Source organism: Balaenoptera ricei, chromosome 14 (genome assembly GCF_028023285.1).
Source record: "Balaenoptera ricei isolate mBalRic1 chromosome 14, mBalRic1.hap2, whole genome shotgun sequence".
NCBI lineage: Eukaryota > Metazoa > Chordata > Mammalia > Artiodactyla > Balaenopteridae > Balaenoptera > Balaenoptera ricei.
The window spans coordinates 83,412,876-83,431,212 of NC_082652.1; the positions used below are offsets into that span (position 1 = coordinate 83,412,876).

General features: G+C 37.4%; 1 protein-coding gene across 2 annotated transcripts in view; it reads left to right on the plus strand.

Annotated features, from left to right (window-relative positions):
* Nucleotides 1-18,337, plus strand: part of CDH7 (cadherin 7) — a 129,158-nt gene that overhangs the window by 91,691 nt on the left and 19,130 nt on the right. For both annotated transcript variants that reach the window (XM_059894077.1, XM_059894078.1), the window contains 3 exons: nucleotides 12,924-13,060; nucleotides 14,334-14,455; nucleotides 15,134-15,251. In XM_059894077.1, the coding sequence (XP_059750060.1) occupies nucleotides 12,924-13,060; nucleotides 14,334-14,455; nucleotides 15,134-15,251 (377 nt within the window). The remainder of the gene's footprint in view (nucleotides 1-12,923; nucleotides 13,061-14,333; nucleotides 14,456-15,133; nucleotides 15,252-18,337) is intronic.

The following is an 18,337-nucleotide window of genomic DNA, read 5'->3' on the forward strand; positions in this document are numbered from 1 at the left end:
CCACTTGTTATCTAGCTGGAGGAGAGATCTTAGGCGAAAACTTATAAAGAATCCAATGTGAAATCTGGAAATGAGAAATCATCTTGTAAAATTTTCTCATTTTGCAGATGAAGAAACAGAAGGGTACAAATGGCGAATGAAAAGCCCAAATTAGTACGGTAGGTTTGCTGCAGGATTGTGGCTGTAAATATTGCCCAGTCTGTGGTTCGTGGTGGTGCGGCACAGAGAGCTTGTAGTGAAGGCCATGGGCCCTGTATACTGCAGGCTCTCTTAAAAAGGCTCGATTTCTGAAGTAACTGGGAAGGCTTGGTGCCTTACCAAGGCAGAGGATTGTCTTTAAGGAGTAGTAGGACTACAGGGATTGGAAGGAGGGAAAATAGGAGTAAAGAAGGGCCAACGTGAGGAGAGGCACCTCAGTGGAGATACACACCATATTGTCATTTAGTCAATTAATACATCAGTGTAACTGTCTTAGAGTTTTAGATAGAGCAGTGGAAAAACAAAATGAAAAGAGGCTGAATTCTGGAGTGGTAGGTAGTAGAGACTAAAAGCTCATCTCTGTGCGATGTGATATATACTGGAAAGATGGTTCAGACAGACACGGTTCTGAATCCTGGTTCCATCAACAACCAGCTGTGAGACTTTAAAGTCCAATACTGAAATACAGCAATAATGGTACCTGCTTGCCTTAGTTAGAAATTGTGCTTGGCTGGCTGAAACAAAGCTTAACGCTAATGACTTACCAATGAGAAGTCTGGAGCCAGGCAAAGACTGACAGTTTGGCAGGATAATGTCACCAAGGGCTTGGCTTCTTATGTCAGGCACTCATCACCTCATATTTACAAGGTGACTTTTGGGTTGCTCTCCATTGTGTTCATGTCCCACATGAGATAGAGGGGAAGGGGCAAAAATCAAATGCCAGCTGAATTAGCAACTCTCTCCTATCCTTGAGGGAGTTTTTCAATGATGTTCAACACAACTTTCTTTTTCATCTCATTTGTTAAACCTTAGCTATAAGGACACTGCATCTACAGGGAGGCTAGCAAGTGTAGTTTTTCAGCTGGACACATGGTTGCCTCCAACAAAAGCAGGGATCTATTAATAAGAACTAAGGGCAAGTGGATATTAGGTGCGCAAGTAAAAGTCTCAGTCACACATGACCTTACATAGCTGTTTGAGGATTAGGAAAAAAATGTATATGTTCTACATTCTCAGTATATTTAGAGGGAGGGACAGGTTGATGAATCTGCTTTCGGATATTCTGAGCTTTAGTTGAAGATGTTGCCGGTATCTGGAGTAGTTTAGGAAATCTCAGAAGAAGGATTGAGGCTGGTTATTGAGATTTGGAGGTGTCTGCATAATACATGGAGAGGGCAGAAGCTTTAACTGCTAGTGCTGCAAAAATATGGAAGCGATCTCTTTCATTGGTCACTCCAACATACAGTGAAAGAGGTCAAGTATTTTAGGCTGTAATTTATAGAAACTAGAGGGATCGTTGTGAGTGTGCACACCACTAACTGCAGCACAAGCTGCTTTAAAGATAACTTTGGGTCATGATTAGAGAAACACCAGTCCTTTTCTTTCCTGTTCAGCCTCTAATTGATTCAGGCAACTGTATTTCTCTGTCCTTAAGCCAGTAGATCCGGAGCTGCAAAGAGTGTTCTTCTCCCAGCTTCTTCAGAACCCTCTCTCTCTTTTGGCTCACTCAGCCCTCCCAGATTCTAATTCAGAGACAATTTCCCCTGCTCACTCTAAAAAGTGCCCGTATTTTTTTTTTTTTTTAGTTCTTTTATTTGTTTGTTTTTTTATACTGCAGGTTCTTATTAGTCATCAGTTTTATACACATCAGTGTATACATGTCAATCCCAATCACCCAATTCAGCACACCACCATCCCCACCCCACCGCAGTTTTCCCCCCTTGGTGTCCATATGTCTGTTCTCTACGTCTGTGTCTCAACTTCTGCCCTGCAAACCGGCTCATCTGTACCATTTTTCTAGGTTCCACATACATGCGTTAATATACGATATTTGTTTTTCTCTTTCTGACTTACTTCACTCTGTATGACAGTCTCTAGATCCATCCACGTCTCAACAAATGACTCAATTTCGTTCCTTTTTATGGCTGAATAATATTCCATTGTATATATGTACCACAACTTCTTTATCCATTCGTCTGTCGATGGGCATTTAGGTTGCTTCCATGACCTGGCTATTGTAAATAGTGCTGCAATGAACATTGGGGTGCACGTGTCTTTTTAAATTATGGTTTTCTCTGGGTATACGCCCAGTAGTGGGATTGCTGGATCATATGGTAAATCTATTTTTAGTATTTTAAGGAACCTCCATACTGTTCTCCATAGTGGCTGTATCAATTTACATTCCCACCAACAGTGCAAGAGGGTTCCCTTTTCTCCACCCCCTCTCCAGCATTTGTTGTTTGTAGATTTTCTGATGATGCCCATTCTAACTGGTGTGAGGTGATACCTCATTGTAGTTTTGATTTGCATTTCTCTAATAATTAGTGATGTTGAGCATCTTTTCATGTTCTTCTTGGCCATCTGTATGTCTTCTTTGGAGAAATGTCTATTTAGGTCTTCTGCCCATTTTTGGATTGGGTTGTTTGTTTCTTTAATATTGAGCTGAATGAGCTGTTTATATATTTTGGAGATTAATCCTTTGTCCGTTGATTCGTTTGCAAATAATTTCTCCCAGTCTGAGGGCTGTCTTTTCAACTTGTTTATCATTTCCTTTGCTGTGCAAAAGCTTTGAAGTTTCATTAGGTCCCATTTGTTTATTTTTGCTTTTATTTCCATTACTCTAGGAGGTGGATCAAAAAAGATCTTGCTGTGATTTATGTCAAAGAGTGCTCTTCCTATGTTTTCCTCTAAGAGTTTTATAGTGTCCAGTCTTACATTTAGGTCTCTAATCCCTTTTGAGTTTATTTTTGTGTATGGTGTTAGGGAGTGTTCTAATTTCATTCTTTTACATGTAGCTGTCCAGTTTTCCCAGCACCACTTATTGAAGAGACTGTCTTTTCTCCATTGTATATCCTTGCCTCCTTTGTCATAGATTAGTTGACCATAGGTGCGTGGGTTTATCTCTGGGCTTTCTATCTTGTTCCATTGATCTATGTTTCTGTTTTTGTGTCAGTACCATATTGTCTTGATTACTGTAGCTTTGTATTATAGTCTGAAGTCAGGGAGTCTGATTCCTCCAGCTCCGTTTTTTTCCCTCAAGACTGCTTTGGCTATTCGGGGTCTTTTGTGTCTCCATACAAATTTTAAGATGATTTGTTCTAGTTCTGTAAAAAATGCCATTGGTAATTTGATAGGGATTGCATTGAATCTGTAGATTGCTTGGGTAGTATAGTCATTTTCACAATATTGATTCTTCCAATCCAAGAACATGGTATATCTCTCCATCTGTTGGTATCATCTTTAATTTCTTTCATCAGTGTCTTATAGTTTTCTGCATACAGGTCTTTTGTCTCCCTAGGTAGGTTTATTCCTAGGTATTTTATTCTTTTTTTTGCAAAGGTAAATGGGAGTGTTTCCGTAATTTCTCTTTCAGATTTTTCATCATTAGTGTATAGGAATGCAAGAGATTTCTGTGCATTAATTTTGTATCCTGCTACTTTACCAAATTCATTGATTAGCTCTAGCAGTTTTCTGGTGGCAGTTTTAGGATTCTCTATGTATAGTATCATGTCATCTGCAAACAGTGACAGTTTTCCTTCTTCTTTTCCAATTTGTATTCCTTTTATTTCTTTTTCTTCTCTGATTGCCGTGGTTAGGACTTCCAAAACTATGTTGAATAATAGTGGTGAGAGTGGACATCCTTTCTCTTGTTCCTGATCTTAGAGGAAATGCTTTCAGTTTTTCACCATTGAGAATGATGTTTGCTGTGGGTTTGTCGTATATGGCCTTTATTATGTTGAGGTAGGTTCCCTCTATGCCCACTTTCTGGAGAGTTTTTATCATAAATGGGTGTTGAACTTTGTCAGAAGCTTTTTCTGCATCTGTTGAGATGATCATATGGTTTTTCTCCTTCAATTTGTTAATATGGTGTATCACATTGATTGATTTGTGTATATTGAAGAATCCTTGCATCCCTGGGATAAATCCCACTTGATCATGGTGTATGATCCTTTTAATGTGCTGTTGGATTCTGTTTGCTAGTATTTTGTTGAGGATTTTTGCATCTGTATTCATCAGTGATATTGGTCTGTAATTTTCTTTTTTTGTAGTATCTTTGTCTGGTTTTGGTATCAGGGTGATGGTGGCCTCACAGAATGAGTTTGGGAGTGTTCCTTCCTCTGCAATTTTTTGGAAGAGTTTGAGAATGATGGGTGTTAGCTCTTCTCTAAATGTTTGATAGAATTCACCTGTGAAGCCATCTGGTCCTCGACTTTTGTTTGTTGGAAGATTTTTTTTTTTTTTAATATTAGCACCATTTTAATTTATTTATTTTTGGCTGTATTGGGTCTTCATTTCTGTGCGAGGGCTTTCTCTAGTTGTGGCAAGCGGGGGCCACTCTTCATTGCGGTGCGTGGGCCTCTCACTGTCGTGGCCTCTCTTGTTGCGGAGCACAGGCTCCAGACGCGCAGGCTCAGTAATTGTGGCCCATGGGCCCAGTTGCTCCATGGCATGTGGGATCCTCCCAGACCAGGGCTCAAACCCGTGTCCCCTGCACCGGCAGGCAGATTCTCAACCACTGCACCACCAGGGAAGCCCCCTGTTGGAAGATTTTTAATCACAGTTTCAATTTCATTACTTGTGATTGGTCTGTTTGTATTTTATATTTCTTCCTGGTTCAGTCTTGGAAGGTTATACCTTTCTAAGAATTTGTCCATTTCTTCCAGGTTGTCCATTTTATTGGCATAGAGTTGCTTGTAGTAGTCTCTTAGGATGCTTTGTATTTCTGCGGTGTCTGTTGTAACTTCTCCTTTTTCATTTCTAATTTTATTGATTTGAGTCCTCTCCCTCTTTTTCGTGATGAATCTGGCTAATGGTTTATCAAGTTTATCTTCTCAAAGAACCAGCTTTTACTTTTATTGATCTTTGCTGTTGTTTTCTTTGTTTCTATTTCATTTATTTCTGCTCTGATCTTTATGATTTCTTTCCTTCTGCTAACTTTGGGTTTTGTTTGTTCTTCTTTCTCTAGTTTCTTTAGGTGTAAGGTTAGATTGTTTACTTGAGATTTTTCTTGTTTCTTGAGGTAGGCTTGTGTAGCTATAAACTTCCCTCTTAGAACTGCTATTGCTGCATCCCATAGGTTTTGGATCGTCGTGTTTTCATTGTCTTTTGTCTCTAGGTATTTTTTGATTTCCTCTTTGATTTCTTCAGTGATCTCTTGGTTATTTAGTAACATATTGTTTAGCCTTCATGTGTTTGTGTTTTTTACATTTTTTTCCCTGTAATTCAATTCTAATCTCATAGTGTTGTGGTCGGAAAAGATGCTTGATATGATTTCAATTTTCTTAAATTTACTGAGGCTTGATTTGTGACCCAAGATGTGATCTATCCTGGAGGATGCTCCGTGTACACTTGAGAAGAAAGTGTAATCTGCCGTTTTTGGATGGAATGTCCTATAAATATCAATTAAATCTATCTGGTCCATTGTGTCATTTAAAGCTTGTGTTTCCTTATTTATTTTCATTTTGGATGATCTGTCCATTGGTGTAAGTGAGGTGTTAAAGTCCCCCACTATTATTGTGTTACTTTCAGTTTCCTCTTTTATAGCTGTTAGCAGTTGCCTTATGTATTGGGGTACTCCTATGTTGGGTGCATACATATTTATAATTGTTATATCTTCTTCTTGCATTGATCCCTTGATCATTATGTAGTGTCCTTCCTTGTCTCTTGTAGCATTCTTTATTTTTAAGTCTATTTTATCTGATATGAGTATAGCTACTCCAGCTTTCTTTTGATTTCCATTTGCATGGAATATCTTTTTCCATCCCCTCACTTTCAGTCTGTATGTGTCCCTAGGTCTAAAGTGGGTCTCTTGTAGACAGCATATAGATGGGTCTTGTTTTTGTATCCATTCAGCAAGCCTGTGTCTTTTGGTTGGAGCATTTAATCCATTCACGTTTAAGGTAATTATCGATATGTATGTTCCTGTGACCATTTTCTTAATTGTTTTGGGTTTGTTTTTGTAGGTCCTTTTCTTCTCTTGTGTTTCCCACTTAGAGAAGTTCCTTTAGCATTTATTGTAGAGCTGGTTTGGTGGTGCTGAATTCTCTTAGCTTTTGCTTGTCTGTAAAGCTTTTGATTTCTCCACCAAATCTGAATGACATCCTTACTGGGTAGAGTAATCCTGGTTGTAGGTTCTTCCCTTTCATCACTTTAAGTATAGCATGCCGTTCCCTTCTGGCTTGTAGAGTTTCTGCTGAGAAATCAGCTGTTAACTTTATGGGAGTTCCCTTGTATGTTATTTGTCGTTTTTCCCTTGCTGCTTTCAGTAATTTTTCTTTGTCTTTAATTTTTGCCAATTTGATTACTGTGTCTCTCGGTGTGTTTCTCCTTGGCTTTATCCTGTATGGGACTCTCTGCGCTTCCTGGACTTGGGTGGCTATTTCCTTTCCCATGTTAGGGAAGCTTTCGACTATAATCTCTTCAAATATTTTCTCTGGTCCTTTCTCTCTCTCTTCTCCTTCTGGGACCCCTATAATGCGAATGTTGTTGTGTTTAATGTTGTCCCAGAGGTCTCTTAGGCTGTCTTCATTTCTTTTCATTCTTTTTTCTTTATTCTGTTCTGCAGCAGTGAATTCCACCATTCTGTCTTCCAGGTCACTTATCTGTTCTTCTGCCTCAGTTATTCTGCTATTGATTCCTTCTAGTGTAGTTTTCATTTCAGTTATTGTATTGTTCATCTCTGTTTGTTCTTTAATTCTTCTAGGTCTTTGTTAAACATTTCTTGCATCTTCTTGATCTTTGCCTCCAGTCTTATTCTGAGGTCCTGGATCATCTTCACTATCATTATTCTGAATTCTTTTTCTGGAAGGTTGCCTATCTCCACTTCATTTAGTTGTTTTTTTGGGGGTTTTATCTTGTTCCTTCATCTGGTATATAGCCCTCTGCCTTTTCATCTTGTCTATCTTTCTGTGAATGTGGTTTTTGTTCCACAGGCTGCAGGACTGTAGTTCTTGTTTCTGCTGTCTGCCCTCTGGTGGATGAGGCTATCTAAGAGGCTTGTGCAGGTTTCCTGATGGGAGGGACTGGTGGTGGGTAGAGCTGGCTGTTGCTGTGGTGGTCAGAGCTTAGTAAAACTTTAATCCACTTGACTGTAGATGGGTGGGGCTGGGTTCCCTCCCTGTTGGTTGTTTTGCCTGAGGCAACCCAACACTGGAGCCTACCTGGGCTCTTTGGTGGGGCTAATGACAGACTCTGGGAGGGCTCACGCCAAGGAGCACTTCCCAGAACTTCTGCTGCCAGTGTCCTTGTCCCCACAGTGAAACAGAGCCACCCCCCGCCTCTGCAGGAGACCCTCCAACACTAGCAGGTAGGTCTGGTTCAGTCTCCCCCGGGATCACTGCTCCTTCTCCTGGGTCCCAATGTGCATGCTATTTTGTGTGCGCCCTCCAAGAGTGGGGTCTCTGTTTCCCCCAGTTCTGTCGAAGTCCTGCAATCAATTCCCACTAGGCTTCAAAGTCTGATTCTCTATGAATTCCTCCTCCTGTTGCCAGAACCCCAGGTTGGGAAGCCTGACGTGGGGCTCAGAACCTTCACTCCAGTGGGTGGACTTCTGTGGTATAAGTGTTTGCCAGTCTGTGAGTCACCCACCCACCAGTTATGGGATTTGATTTTTCTCTGATTGCGCCCCTCCTACCATCTCATTGTGGCTTCTCCTTTGTCTTTGGATGTGGGGTATCTTTTTTTGGTGAGTTCCAGTGTCTTCCCGTTGATGATTGTCCAGCAGCTAGTTGTGATTCTGGTGTTCTCGCAAGAGGGAGTGAGAGCACGTCCTTCTACTCTGCCATCTTGGTTCCTCTCCCGTATTTTCTTTATTTCTCTTGGTTAAGGATTTTTTTTTTTTCCCCCTTCAGGTAACTTTATCATTAGCTAATGTGTCACACATAAATTCTTGCTTTTTGCATGTCCAGAGGGGCTGGTAGAAAATAGGGAACCCCTTTAATACTGGGGGTATCTCAAGTCCTTGTGATTAAGAAATATAATAACCACTATGACTATTTTCCATGGTTTGTCTACTCCTGGGTCCTTGCCCAGGTTTCCACCTCTTCTCAAGATAATTCCTCATTCCCTTCCCACCCCTGTCCCAGTTTCCTTCATTGAGAATAGCAATTTGTTGGTTTTCTCCTAAATACTTATTATAGATTGCTACCTTTCAAAATATTTTGTTTATATACTGTATTTCCTGAGATACAGCGTCACATGCAGGTCCTCCAGATTAATTGCTGAATGTATGAATGAGTGAAAGGGAGACATAAGAATATCAGAATAATTCATGAAATACCAAATACATATATATGAGGCTATTTAGGGAAAGCTAAGTAAGAGTTATAGCTATTTAAAAATATACTGAATTGTGGTATTTCATGTTGTATGTAAGTCAAATCATCATGCTGTAACCGTAAACTTATATAGTGCTGTATGTTGATTATATCACAATAAAACTGGAAGAAAAAAATTTAAAAGAAATAAAAAAGATACACTCAAGTTATAAGTGGAAGCTACAGAGTTTATGATTTAGAAATAATTAATATTTGGATGATAGAAACTTTGGTGTCCATTCTTCTCAAAATTTATAGAAGCATAGGTGATAACTACATCCCCAAAAGATATAGGGGTTTTTCTATGAGGTGAACAGAAGTTGGAGATATTTAACATATCAAATGAATTCTCAAGTTTAATATCCTTTATTCGAATGCTGGGAGTTTTGAGACTATTGATAATAGAGGCAAATGTTTTAGTTATTGACTTTAGCTCAGTGGGGGATTACATGAACTCATTAAGACAGATATATGCCAAGTTCAAGGCCTTTTTGCTTTGTAAGAATCTAAAAGTCTGTTTTTTCCTGAATATACAAACATTACCATAGTAGTTTGAAAAAAATGAACAATTCAGGCTTTTAGTATTGGCTCGATTGATGCATGAGTGCATGGGTATTGAGTTATAATCTTCATGTCATACATTAATATTAATTATTCTATTACCATTGGATTATATATATATCTATATAATATATATACATATAATTAAATAATTATATGTATAATCGTTGCATACATAGAGAATACGTTAATACTATGAAATATTGGCATATAATGTTTTGAGTAAAGCAACATTTCAGAGGAGAAAATCTAGGTCTTCTATGTAATTGAAAATTAAAGTCTATTTTTAACATTAAATAAACTCATTTCTTGTTTGCATGGCTGTTGTGTGGGAAGTAGACTGTAGACAATAAGAATTGAAGTATGTTGCTAAGGAGTAAAATGATGCAAAGTCTAGGCTAAAGTAGGCGGTAGCTTGGAATGATATCTACCGTCAAGTACTATTGACAACTTGGATGCAGAGACAAGAAAGAAAAACAAATCTAGGTTTTTAGTTTGAGTAACCAAGTGACTGGTAGTGTCATTTGCTCAGGTGGAAAGGCGTGAGGGTGGAGGAGGTTTGGGGGTTGGTAGGAGACAACATCAGTCTGGGCATGTTACATTTCAGGGCAGGTTGTGTATTTATGTGGTTCTACTAAGTAAGTAATTCAATATGTAAGTTTGGTTGGCCAAGGAAATTTTATATAAATGTAGGTGTCATCAAAAATATAGAAGTGAATTAAGCTATAGGACTCTGTAAGTTGCAAGGAAAAGTGTTTTTACAAAGAAGAGAAGGGAGTCCGTGGAAAAGGTTTTGGGGGAGTGCGAGTAGTTAAAGACAACAAAGGGGAGGGTAAACCAGCCGAGGTGACTGAAAGGAGCAGAGAGTGAGGTAGGAGAACAACAGGGAATATGTGGTATTAATAAAGGCAGAAGGAGAATGTGTTTTGAGGAGTTGTCAGTGGTCAATTGTGGTAAATTTAAATGAGATAGAAAGTAAGAAAAGAAAAGTGAACAATGGATTTGACAATGTGGAGGCCAATGATGAACTTGACACAAATGGAAGAAATTTGTTTTTTTAAAATAGAAAACACACATGTTTTTGATTCAAATAAAGCTATAGAGATGGAAAAGGATCCAAATCCCAGGAGAAACATTCTTGAGGTCAGCAGATAGGATGGATAGCTCAAGTAGAATAGTTTGATTTTGATTTGAATAAAGACACTTAGCTACAATAAAAGGATGGTAAGTAGAGGGTATGGGGAAACTCAAGATTTATTTTTCCTCTCATATCTCATGTAGCACAGATACTGGAGGTGAGGGTGAGTATATTTTGTACTGCCTTTGCCATTTTCAAACTATTTAATTTTCTTTTCCCTTTCAAACTGTCAACTCTTTTGTAGAATGCATCACCATACTTTACTCAAAATTTTTCATGTTGCTATCAACCATCAAATATATAGTAATCACACTGATTTGTTGAGGATTTTAGTACACAGATTATTTTATTTCTCCCCACCGTCACTTTTGGCTTCTCACTTTCTTGGTCGTCTTGACTTTAGTCATCTGTTTCTCTGCCTCAGTTTTGTCATAGATTCTTATGAACATACCCTTGGCTTGCTAACTCTCATAGATACACTACTGTTGAAAATCGACTTCAGGTATCTCATTCTCTGTCTGCTACTTCCCACTCCAGCAATTCTGCATCCTGGTAAAGTCCTACCACCAATTGGTGCTACCAGAATCTTCTCGATGTCAATCTGCCTTCCCTTATTTCCTCAGTTCTCTCTTACAAACTTAGAGACCGTGGACCTTCATTATCATCACTCACATGTTGGTACCCTTATCCTCCTAACCCTCCTCTCCTCTCATTGTCCATGACTGGTTAAACCCAACCCTCTCCTTTTTATGCATCTTCAAATACATAGATGAGAACAAAGCAAGACAGACAAACGGGATGACTGGTTTTACATTAAGTCAATGGACATAAATCTCAAAGGGGCAATCCACGATGCTCAGCTATTCCACTATATTCTCCCTAGTATATGCATTTTTGTCTCTTCTAAAGAAAGGAATTCTCTCTCCTCCTCAAACCACCTTTTCCTCTCTGTCTTAGCTGACAACCTTGTCTCCTATGCCATCAAGAAAACAGAAGCCATCAAAAATAACTTTGTAATATTCTCAAATACCTGTTGCTGCACAAAGACAATAATATTTGTTGATCTGTGGTCAGTTTTTTTGTAACATTTTCCTATGCCTTCTCTTTCCTTTTTAAGTTTCTTGCATCTTGTTATATAGCAGACTAGTAGTAGATGATTCTATTTAATAATAGTAGTTGAACTACTATGGAAACAGAGAATACTTTCTGAAATTGGGTGTGTGTTTATCTGTTTGTTCATTTGTGTAATTATTTGTTTTTAAATGAGAGTCCTTATTTCACCCACCTAGAAACACAAGGACATTTGAAGATAGTCATTAATGAGGGAAGGGAGAATTTTGTATATGAATCAAAAAATAGCATAATTGAACAAGAATACGAGTGGTAGTTATTTACTAATATTTAGATAGAGATATTTTGAGAAAAGCCTTTACATGCCAAAATATTTATGTAATTTGAGGCATTCTACTTTTTTTAAAAGTTTTATTTTATATTGGATTATAGTTGATTTACAATGTTGTGTTAGTTTCAGGTGTACAGCAAAGTGATTCAGTTATACATATATCCATTCTTTTTCAGATTCTTTTCCTATATAGGTTATTAAAGAATATTGAGTAGAGTTCCCTGTGCTATACAGTAGGTCCTTGTTGATTATATCGTATATGTTAATCCCAAACTACTAATTTATCTCTCCCCCCACCTTTCCCCTTTGGTAACCATAAGTTTGTTTTCAAAGTCTGTGAGTCTGCTTCTGTTTTGTAAACAAGTTCATTCGTATCACTTTTTTAGATTCCACATATAAGTGATATCATATGATATGTCTTTTTCTGTCTGACTTACTTCACTTAGTATGATAATCTCTAGGTCCATCCATGTTGCTACAAATGGCATTATTTCATTCTTTTTAATGGCTGAGTAATATTTCATTGTATATATATATGTACCACATCTTCTTTATCCATTCATCTGTCGATGGACATTTAGGCTGCTTCCATGTCTTGGCTATTGTAAATAGTGCTGCAATGAACATTGGGGTGCATGTATCTTTTCAAATTATGGTTTTCTCTGGATATATGCCCAGGAGTGGAATTGTTGGACCATACGATAGTTCTATATTTAGTTTTTTTAAGCAGCCTTAATACTGTTCTCCATAGTGGTTGTACCAATTTACATTCCCACCAACAGTGTAGGAGGGTTCCCTTTTCTCCACACTGAGGGGTTCTGCTTTGAAACATGTCTGTGGAACCCTGGTCAAGGCCCCCGAGTGAGCAATATGAAAACAGAAAGGTTAAGACCAACCTGGTGTTATTAAGACAAAAGATGTTTCTAAGTATATGTGAATGGGTCAGATGTCTACATATGTTTCATTTTAGAGGGACCTCTAATTGTGACCAGGGCTACTAAATCTGATGTGAATGTTTTTTAGGAGCCACAGTTTGGAGTTTATAATGGCATATTCAAATCCACTGTGAAGATAATTATACTATTGTCTTTATTTTGTACTGTTGGACAGAAGAGCAGAGATTACTGACAAGCAGGTTATGAATCAACTGGAACATTGGTGAAGTTTTAAACTAGACATATTTCATGTTAGTATGACAGATCATGGAGTCAGCAGAATTTGGTGATTGCCTGTGCAATTAATGAAATAAATTCAGCAAATTATAATCAAACAAATATTGAAGTGTTTGTTTTTTTAAATATTCAATTAGGTATTCAATTGACAGAAACACAGACTTGGAGAGATACTTCAATATTGATGCCAACAGTGGAGTTATTACAACCGCCAAATCTCTGGATCGAGAGACAAATGCTGTTCATAATATCACAGTCCTTGCAATGGAGAGCCGTAAGTTGTAAGGTTTAACATTAAATTAGGATGGAGGACATTGAGAGTGGAGAATGGGTTGACATGAGTTTACAGTTTCGACTTGAATTTTACTAGGTGTTTGTTTGAATTCAGCAAAATTTTGAAATTTTCTAATTTCAAGCTGCGAAATATTTATATTCTCTAACTTTATTTGCTAATACTTACAGAGTTAGTGAAAAGAGCTTACCGTAAAATAATGCACCCGAGTTACCCTCAGAGGGTTTCTGCTTGTTTTGTGGTCATACTTTATGTGCTGCATTTATGCTGACATGGGGTTGGTCCAGTAGTTTACAAAAAAATAGTAAATTGATCTCTAACCAAGACACCCAGATTTCAACATTCTCATATTGAACTAATTTTGGTCCTTGATAAGAAAAACATTGAGAGAACAATGCATAATTATATTGTGTGCATGTTATATACATATGTAATAGGTACATAATATATACACGTATTCATACAAAAATCGGCTCTAGCATCAAAGAATATTGAAATTCCTGGCTTATTTGTCACTGTGTGTGTGTGTATGACATTTGGATCAGAGTTTGCGTTGCTCCCTTTAAAGTCTACAGTGCTGTGGTTCTAGATTTTATTCAAGTCTTAGTCATTTCCTTATTAGATGGTGCTTTAGAGAGGCAAACATTTTTGGTTGATTCTAATCGTTTTAAATATGAGTTTCCTAAGTAAGATGGGGTTGGAGTAATATAATAGCTTTACTCTGAGAACAAGCAGACCATGGAGATATTGTGGGTTCAGTTCCAGGCACCACAGTAAAGTGAATATCACAATGAAGGAGTCACACAGATGTTTTGGTTTCTCAGTGCATATGAAAGTTGTGTTTATACTATACTGTAATCAGTTAAGTATATAATAAATAGCATTATGTCTAAAAAATCAGTGTTTACACTTTATTTAAAAAATACTTTATTGCCAAAAAATGCTAACTGTCATGTGATCCTTCAGCAAGTTATAGTAGGAACATTAGGAACATCAAAGATCACTGATCACAGATCACCATAACACATATAATAATAATAATAAAGTTTGAAATCTTATGAGAATTACCAAAATGTGACAGAGACACAAGGTGAGCAAGTGTTATTGGAGAAATGGGACCAATTGACTCGCTTGATGAAGGGTTGCCACAAACCTTCAATTTGTAAAACACACAATGTCTGCAAAGTGCATTCAGGTGAAGTGCAATAGAACGAGGTGTGCCTGTAAATGAAAAAAACGTTTTCCTGTTTATTAGAGAATCCATCTCAAATAGGAAGAGGCTATGTGGCCATCACTATACTTGACATCAATGACAACGCCCCTGAATTTGCCATGGACTATGAGACCACCGTTTGTGAAAACGCCCAGCCAGGCCAGGTGAGCGTCTCCAGAATACCACGCTCCTCGTTTGTGATTTCTTTAAAGATGCCCGGCGGCGGTTGCCTTTGAAATCCTGCCAGCTTTAAGATAAAATATAATCAGCGTGTTTCAGCAAAACTAACGCTTTGATGTGTAGCATCAACTAATATTAAAGGAACTTTCAAATTCTGTTTAATTGGGATGATGAAAATTCCTCTGGAAGAAAAGGTAAACGTTGTAAAAGCCGTGCTAAACGGTTAAGGGCTTAGGCTTTTTTAAGGAGAAATATAGCATGTTAAGCTCGATTGGGCCGCTTCCCACATTACACAGCGGGGCTGAAGTACCTTGAAGTTGTACGAATTAAGTGTAGTGTAATCTTGTGGTTTGGTCTACTCATCTATATTGTCAGTGTCCTGTGATGTTTACTGACATGGTATAATCAGTTGGTACAGCTTATTTCTGAGGTTCACAAAAGTAAATTCAAATATGAATTTTGAAAAGGACATGATTTGATTTTCGGAACCCTTTTTAGATTGGGTTCATATTAGTACACCTGACACCGCCGCCTCCCCCCTCTCCTCACACAGCTCATTCAGGAAGATGATATTTATCATCCGTGTAAAGTTGCTCTGTCCTGCCTCACAAAACAGCTGAGCACACCAACATGCTTTCAAGTTTTACATTCTCTATTCCTAGGTTATCCAGAAAATCAGTGCTGTCGATAAAGATGAGCCATCCAATGGACACCAGTTTTATTTCAGCTTAACAACGGATGCAACGAATAACCACAACTTCTCATTGAAAGATAACAAAGGTAAGGTATAATTTCTTTTTGTCAGAGGAGGCAACAGGTAGAAGCTTTCTAAGCAAGTACTTTTTCTCACTCAGGAATGCTGATTATGTAATTTTTTTTTTCTTCATACCAGCGAAGACATTAATTAAAGGGCAGTGAGCCCCTTAAGTAATTTTTATCTATGGATTTGCTGTCATGAAGAAGAAACTGCTACTTAAATCATTTTAGGCCTAAATCCAAAGAAGGGGGGAAGCCAGATCTCTCTCTGTCTTCTAGACATTTGCTTCCTTACTTGTATACCAAGCTCTTAATCCAGAGTATCTAATCAGTTGAGGACCAGCTAAATGCCTTAACAAGGATTATACTACCTAGGCATAACCTGAGAGGTTAGGAAAATAATTGGACTTAACACATTTCAACCTAAATCAACTTTGACTTAATATTTCAATGCCAACATCAGTTATTGTTTTATTTTTAACATAAAAATAAAAGTAATCCATGCAAATAACAAATATACTCTTTATGCAAAGAAATATAAAATTAAAAAAGAACAAAGAATTCCCTATCATCCCAAATCCCATTTCTCTGCTTCAAAGATAAACACTCTTAATCAGTTTTATAAATGTCATTATAGAAACATTTTTACAAATACCTATAGGTAGATTCTGGTTTTGCTCAATTATATAAACATATATATATACTTCTAGACATAGAGACAGTATATAGACAATCGTAAAAACTTTCAAAGGAAGCATGAGAACTTGCTATCTATTGTCTAATTTTGAATACTCTTCTTTCTCTCTCTCTCTCTGTATAAACAGAGAAAGGAGTATACCCCAACAATATAGGAAATGTAATTCTTCCAGTCTGAATGTGTTACTCAGCTTTCAGAAAAACAAAATGTAGAAATAAATTAGTTAAGTCTGGCTTATCTAAAAATACTTGCTTTCAGAAGATGGACATTATAAGTGCTTTTGCCTGAAGCCACCACTTATTTTACTGCAGGAAATTCAACTTTGGCCTCAGAAATTCAATCTGAAAATAATACATGTTTCTGATCCCGCTCTCTGCTAAATGAGGATACTGTCTTTTCCCTGTAGTAACATAAAAGGAAGCACATTCTCTATGTGGGTAATCCCAAACTCTCTGACTTAATCATAGTTGGAAAGGACAGTTCTCAGCATTTTGCATTCATCCAGCACAGATGCAGAGAGGGGAGTTTATGATTTTCCCAAGAAGGGTCTGAACGTTTCCCCCATTTGTCATCATCCAGTACCACGACTGTAGGACAGCACAGGCACTAAAATGGCTGGATTTCCAGGACATTGACACAGCCACACAACTGAAAGATTTCCCCAAGGGCAAGCCCAGAGCTCCCTCGTCTGCGGGAATCTTGGTGGAAAACATAAGGAATAGGAAGAAAGAACGTCAGTTCATCCGTTGACTTCCACTTTAGGAAGCACATACAGAACATGATGAATTTTATGATCTCTTTTGTGAACATTATGTTCCTCAACATGCGAACATTGCTGTAAATTTAAAAATCACATACATCAGATATTGGTCATTTTAGCATGTGCTCCTCAACGTGTCGTGTGTGTGTGTGAGTGTGTGATTTGATGTCAGGCATGTTAGGTTACAAATCAACAACTCTGAAAAAACTTTGTGTATGAAATCATAAATATGTATAACATCTGAATGGTTGGAAGGCAAAGACTAGGGGTGTGTGTGTCAAGGGTACAGAAACGTACTCAAGACAATATGCTTCAACAACTCCATGTGTAGTTTTTTAATGAACACTCTTGAATTCATACATTTTAAAATAAAAGATTTGTTTACATGAAAACCTACCAGCTGGAATCTGAAAACCAAACACTTTTCTTCCTACCACATTTATAATTCCAGTCTCATGTGTGCTTGCTGTTCTGTGCTGTTTGAGACAGAACAGATTTCAGCTTGCTCTTTCATTAGAGTATTGTTCATTCTTTCATGTCATTGGATAAAGCACACTGGGTAAAACTATGGTCCTGGTGTTCCTTCTTTTCCATTATATTTTCATTAATTGCTCTAAATTTTAAAATCACATAAATTCCATTATTAATTAATTAAGACAAGTTAACTGAACAAATTGTTAGCAGATTAAAAAATCTATTTCTGATATAGAAATCACAGTTGTGTCATACAGACTTACTGATCACCGTTAAAAGTTTCATAATTACCATAATAGGTTAGATGAAACAGAATATTGAATATATTATAAATTAAACACAAATGACCTATTTTATCACTGACAAAATGTTTATATACATGGTGTTTTGGTAACCCTATGTACCAGTACGGATTTTTTAAAATTACACAATAATTCCTCTTTTGAATATCTATGCATACTCATTTTAATTAAAACTAGAGTGGCTTATTTTACTTCTTTCTATTTTGGGCTTGGAACTTGTCCAAGAAAAGATGGATTGGAAATTTCACCTATGCTCTCTGATGATGATGCAAAAATACTTAACCTGTTAATTTTTATTATCTTCTCTATAAGCATATGGTTTGAAATGTTAAGATTAGTAAAAAGGTATATTATATATAATTTTTACAAAGTTGCAGGTAATGTAATAAATGATGTATAAACATTTTCCCGTTCAGTTTTACTTTATAACTGTTTCTTTGGATATAACCATATAGCATGACCCAAATGTATTAAAATGTGTTCACATGAACCAATATTTGGAAATACAGCTCTCTGTCAAAAGAAGCTAAGGAGAGTGACTTAAGTCAGATAAAGTTTTTTTTTTAATTAATTATTTTTTTAACATCTTCATTGGAGTATAATTGCTTTACAATGGTTTGTTAGCTTCCGGTGTATAACAAATTGAGTCAGCTATACATATACATATATCCACATATCTCCTCCCTCTTGCATCTCCCTCCCACCCCTCTAGGTGATCACAAAGCACTGAGCTGATCTCCCCGTGCTATGCGGCTGCTTCCCACTAGCTATCTATTTTACATTTGGTAGTGTATATATGTCCATGCCACTCTCACTTCGTCCCAGCTTACCCTTCCCCCTCCCTGTGTCCTCAAGTCCATCTCTACATCTGTGTCTT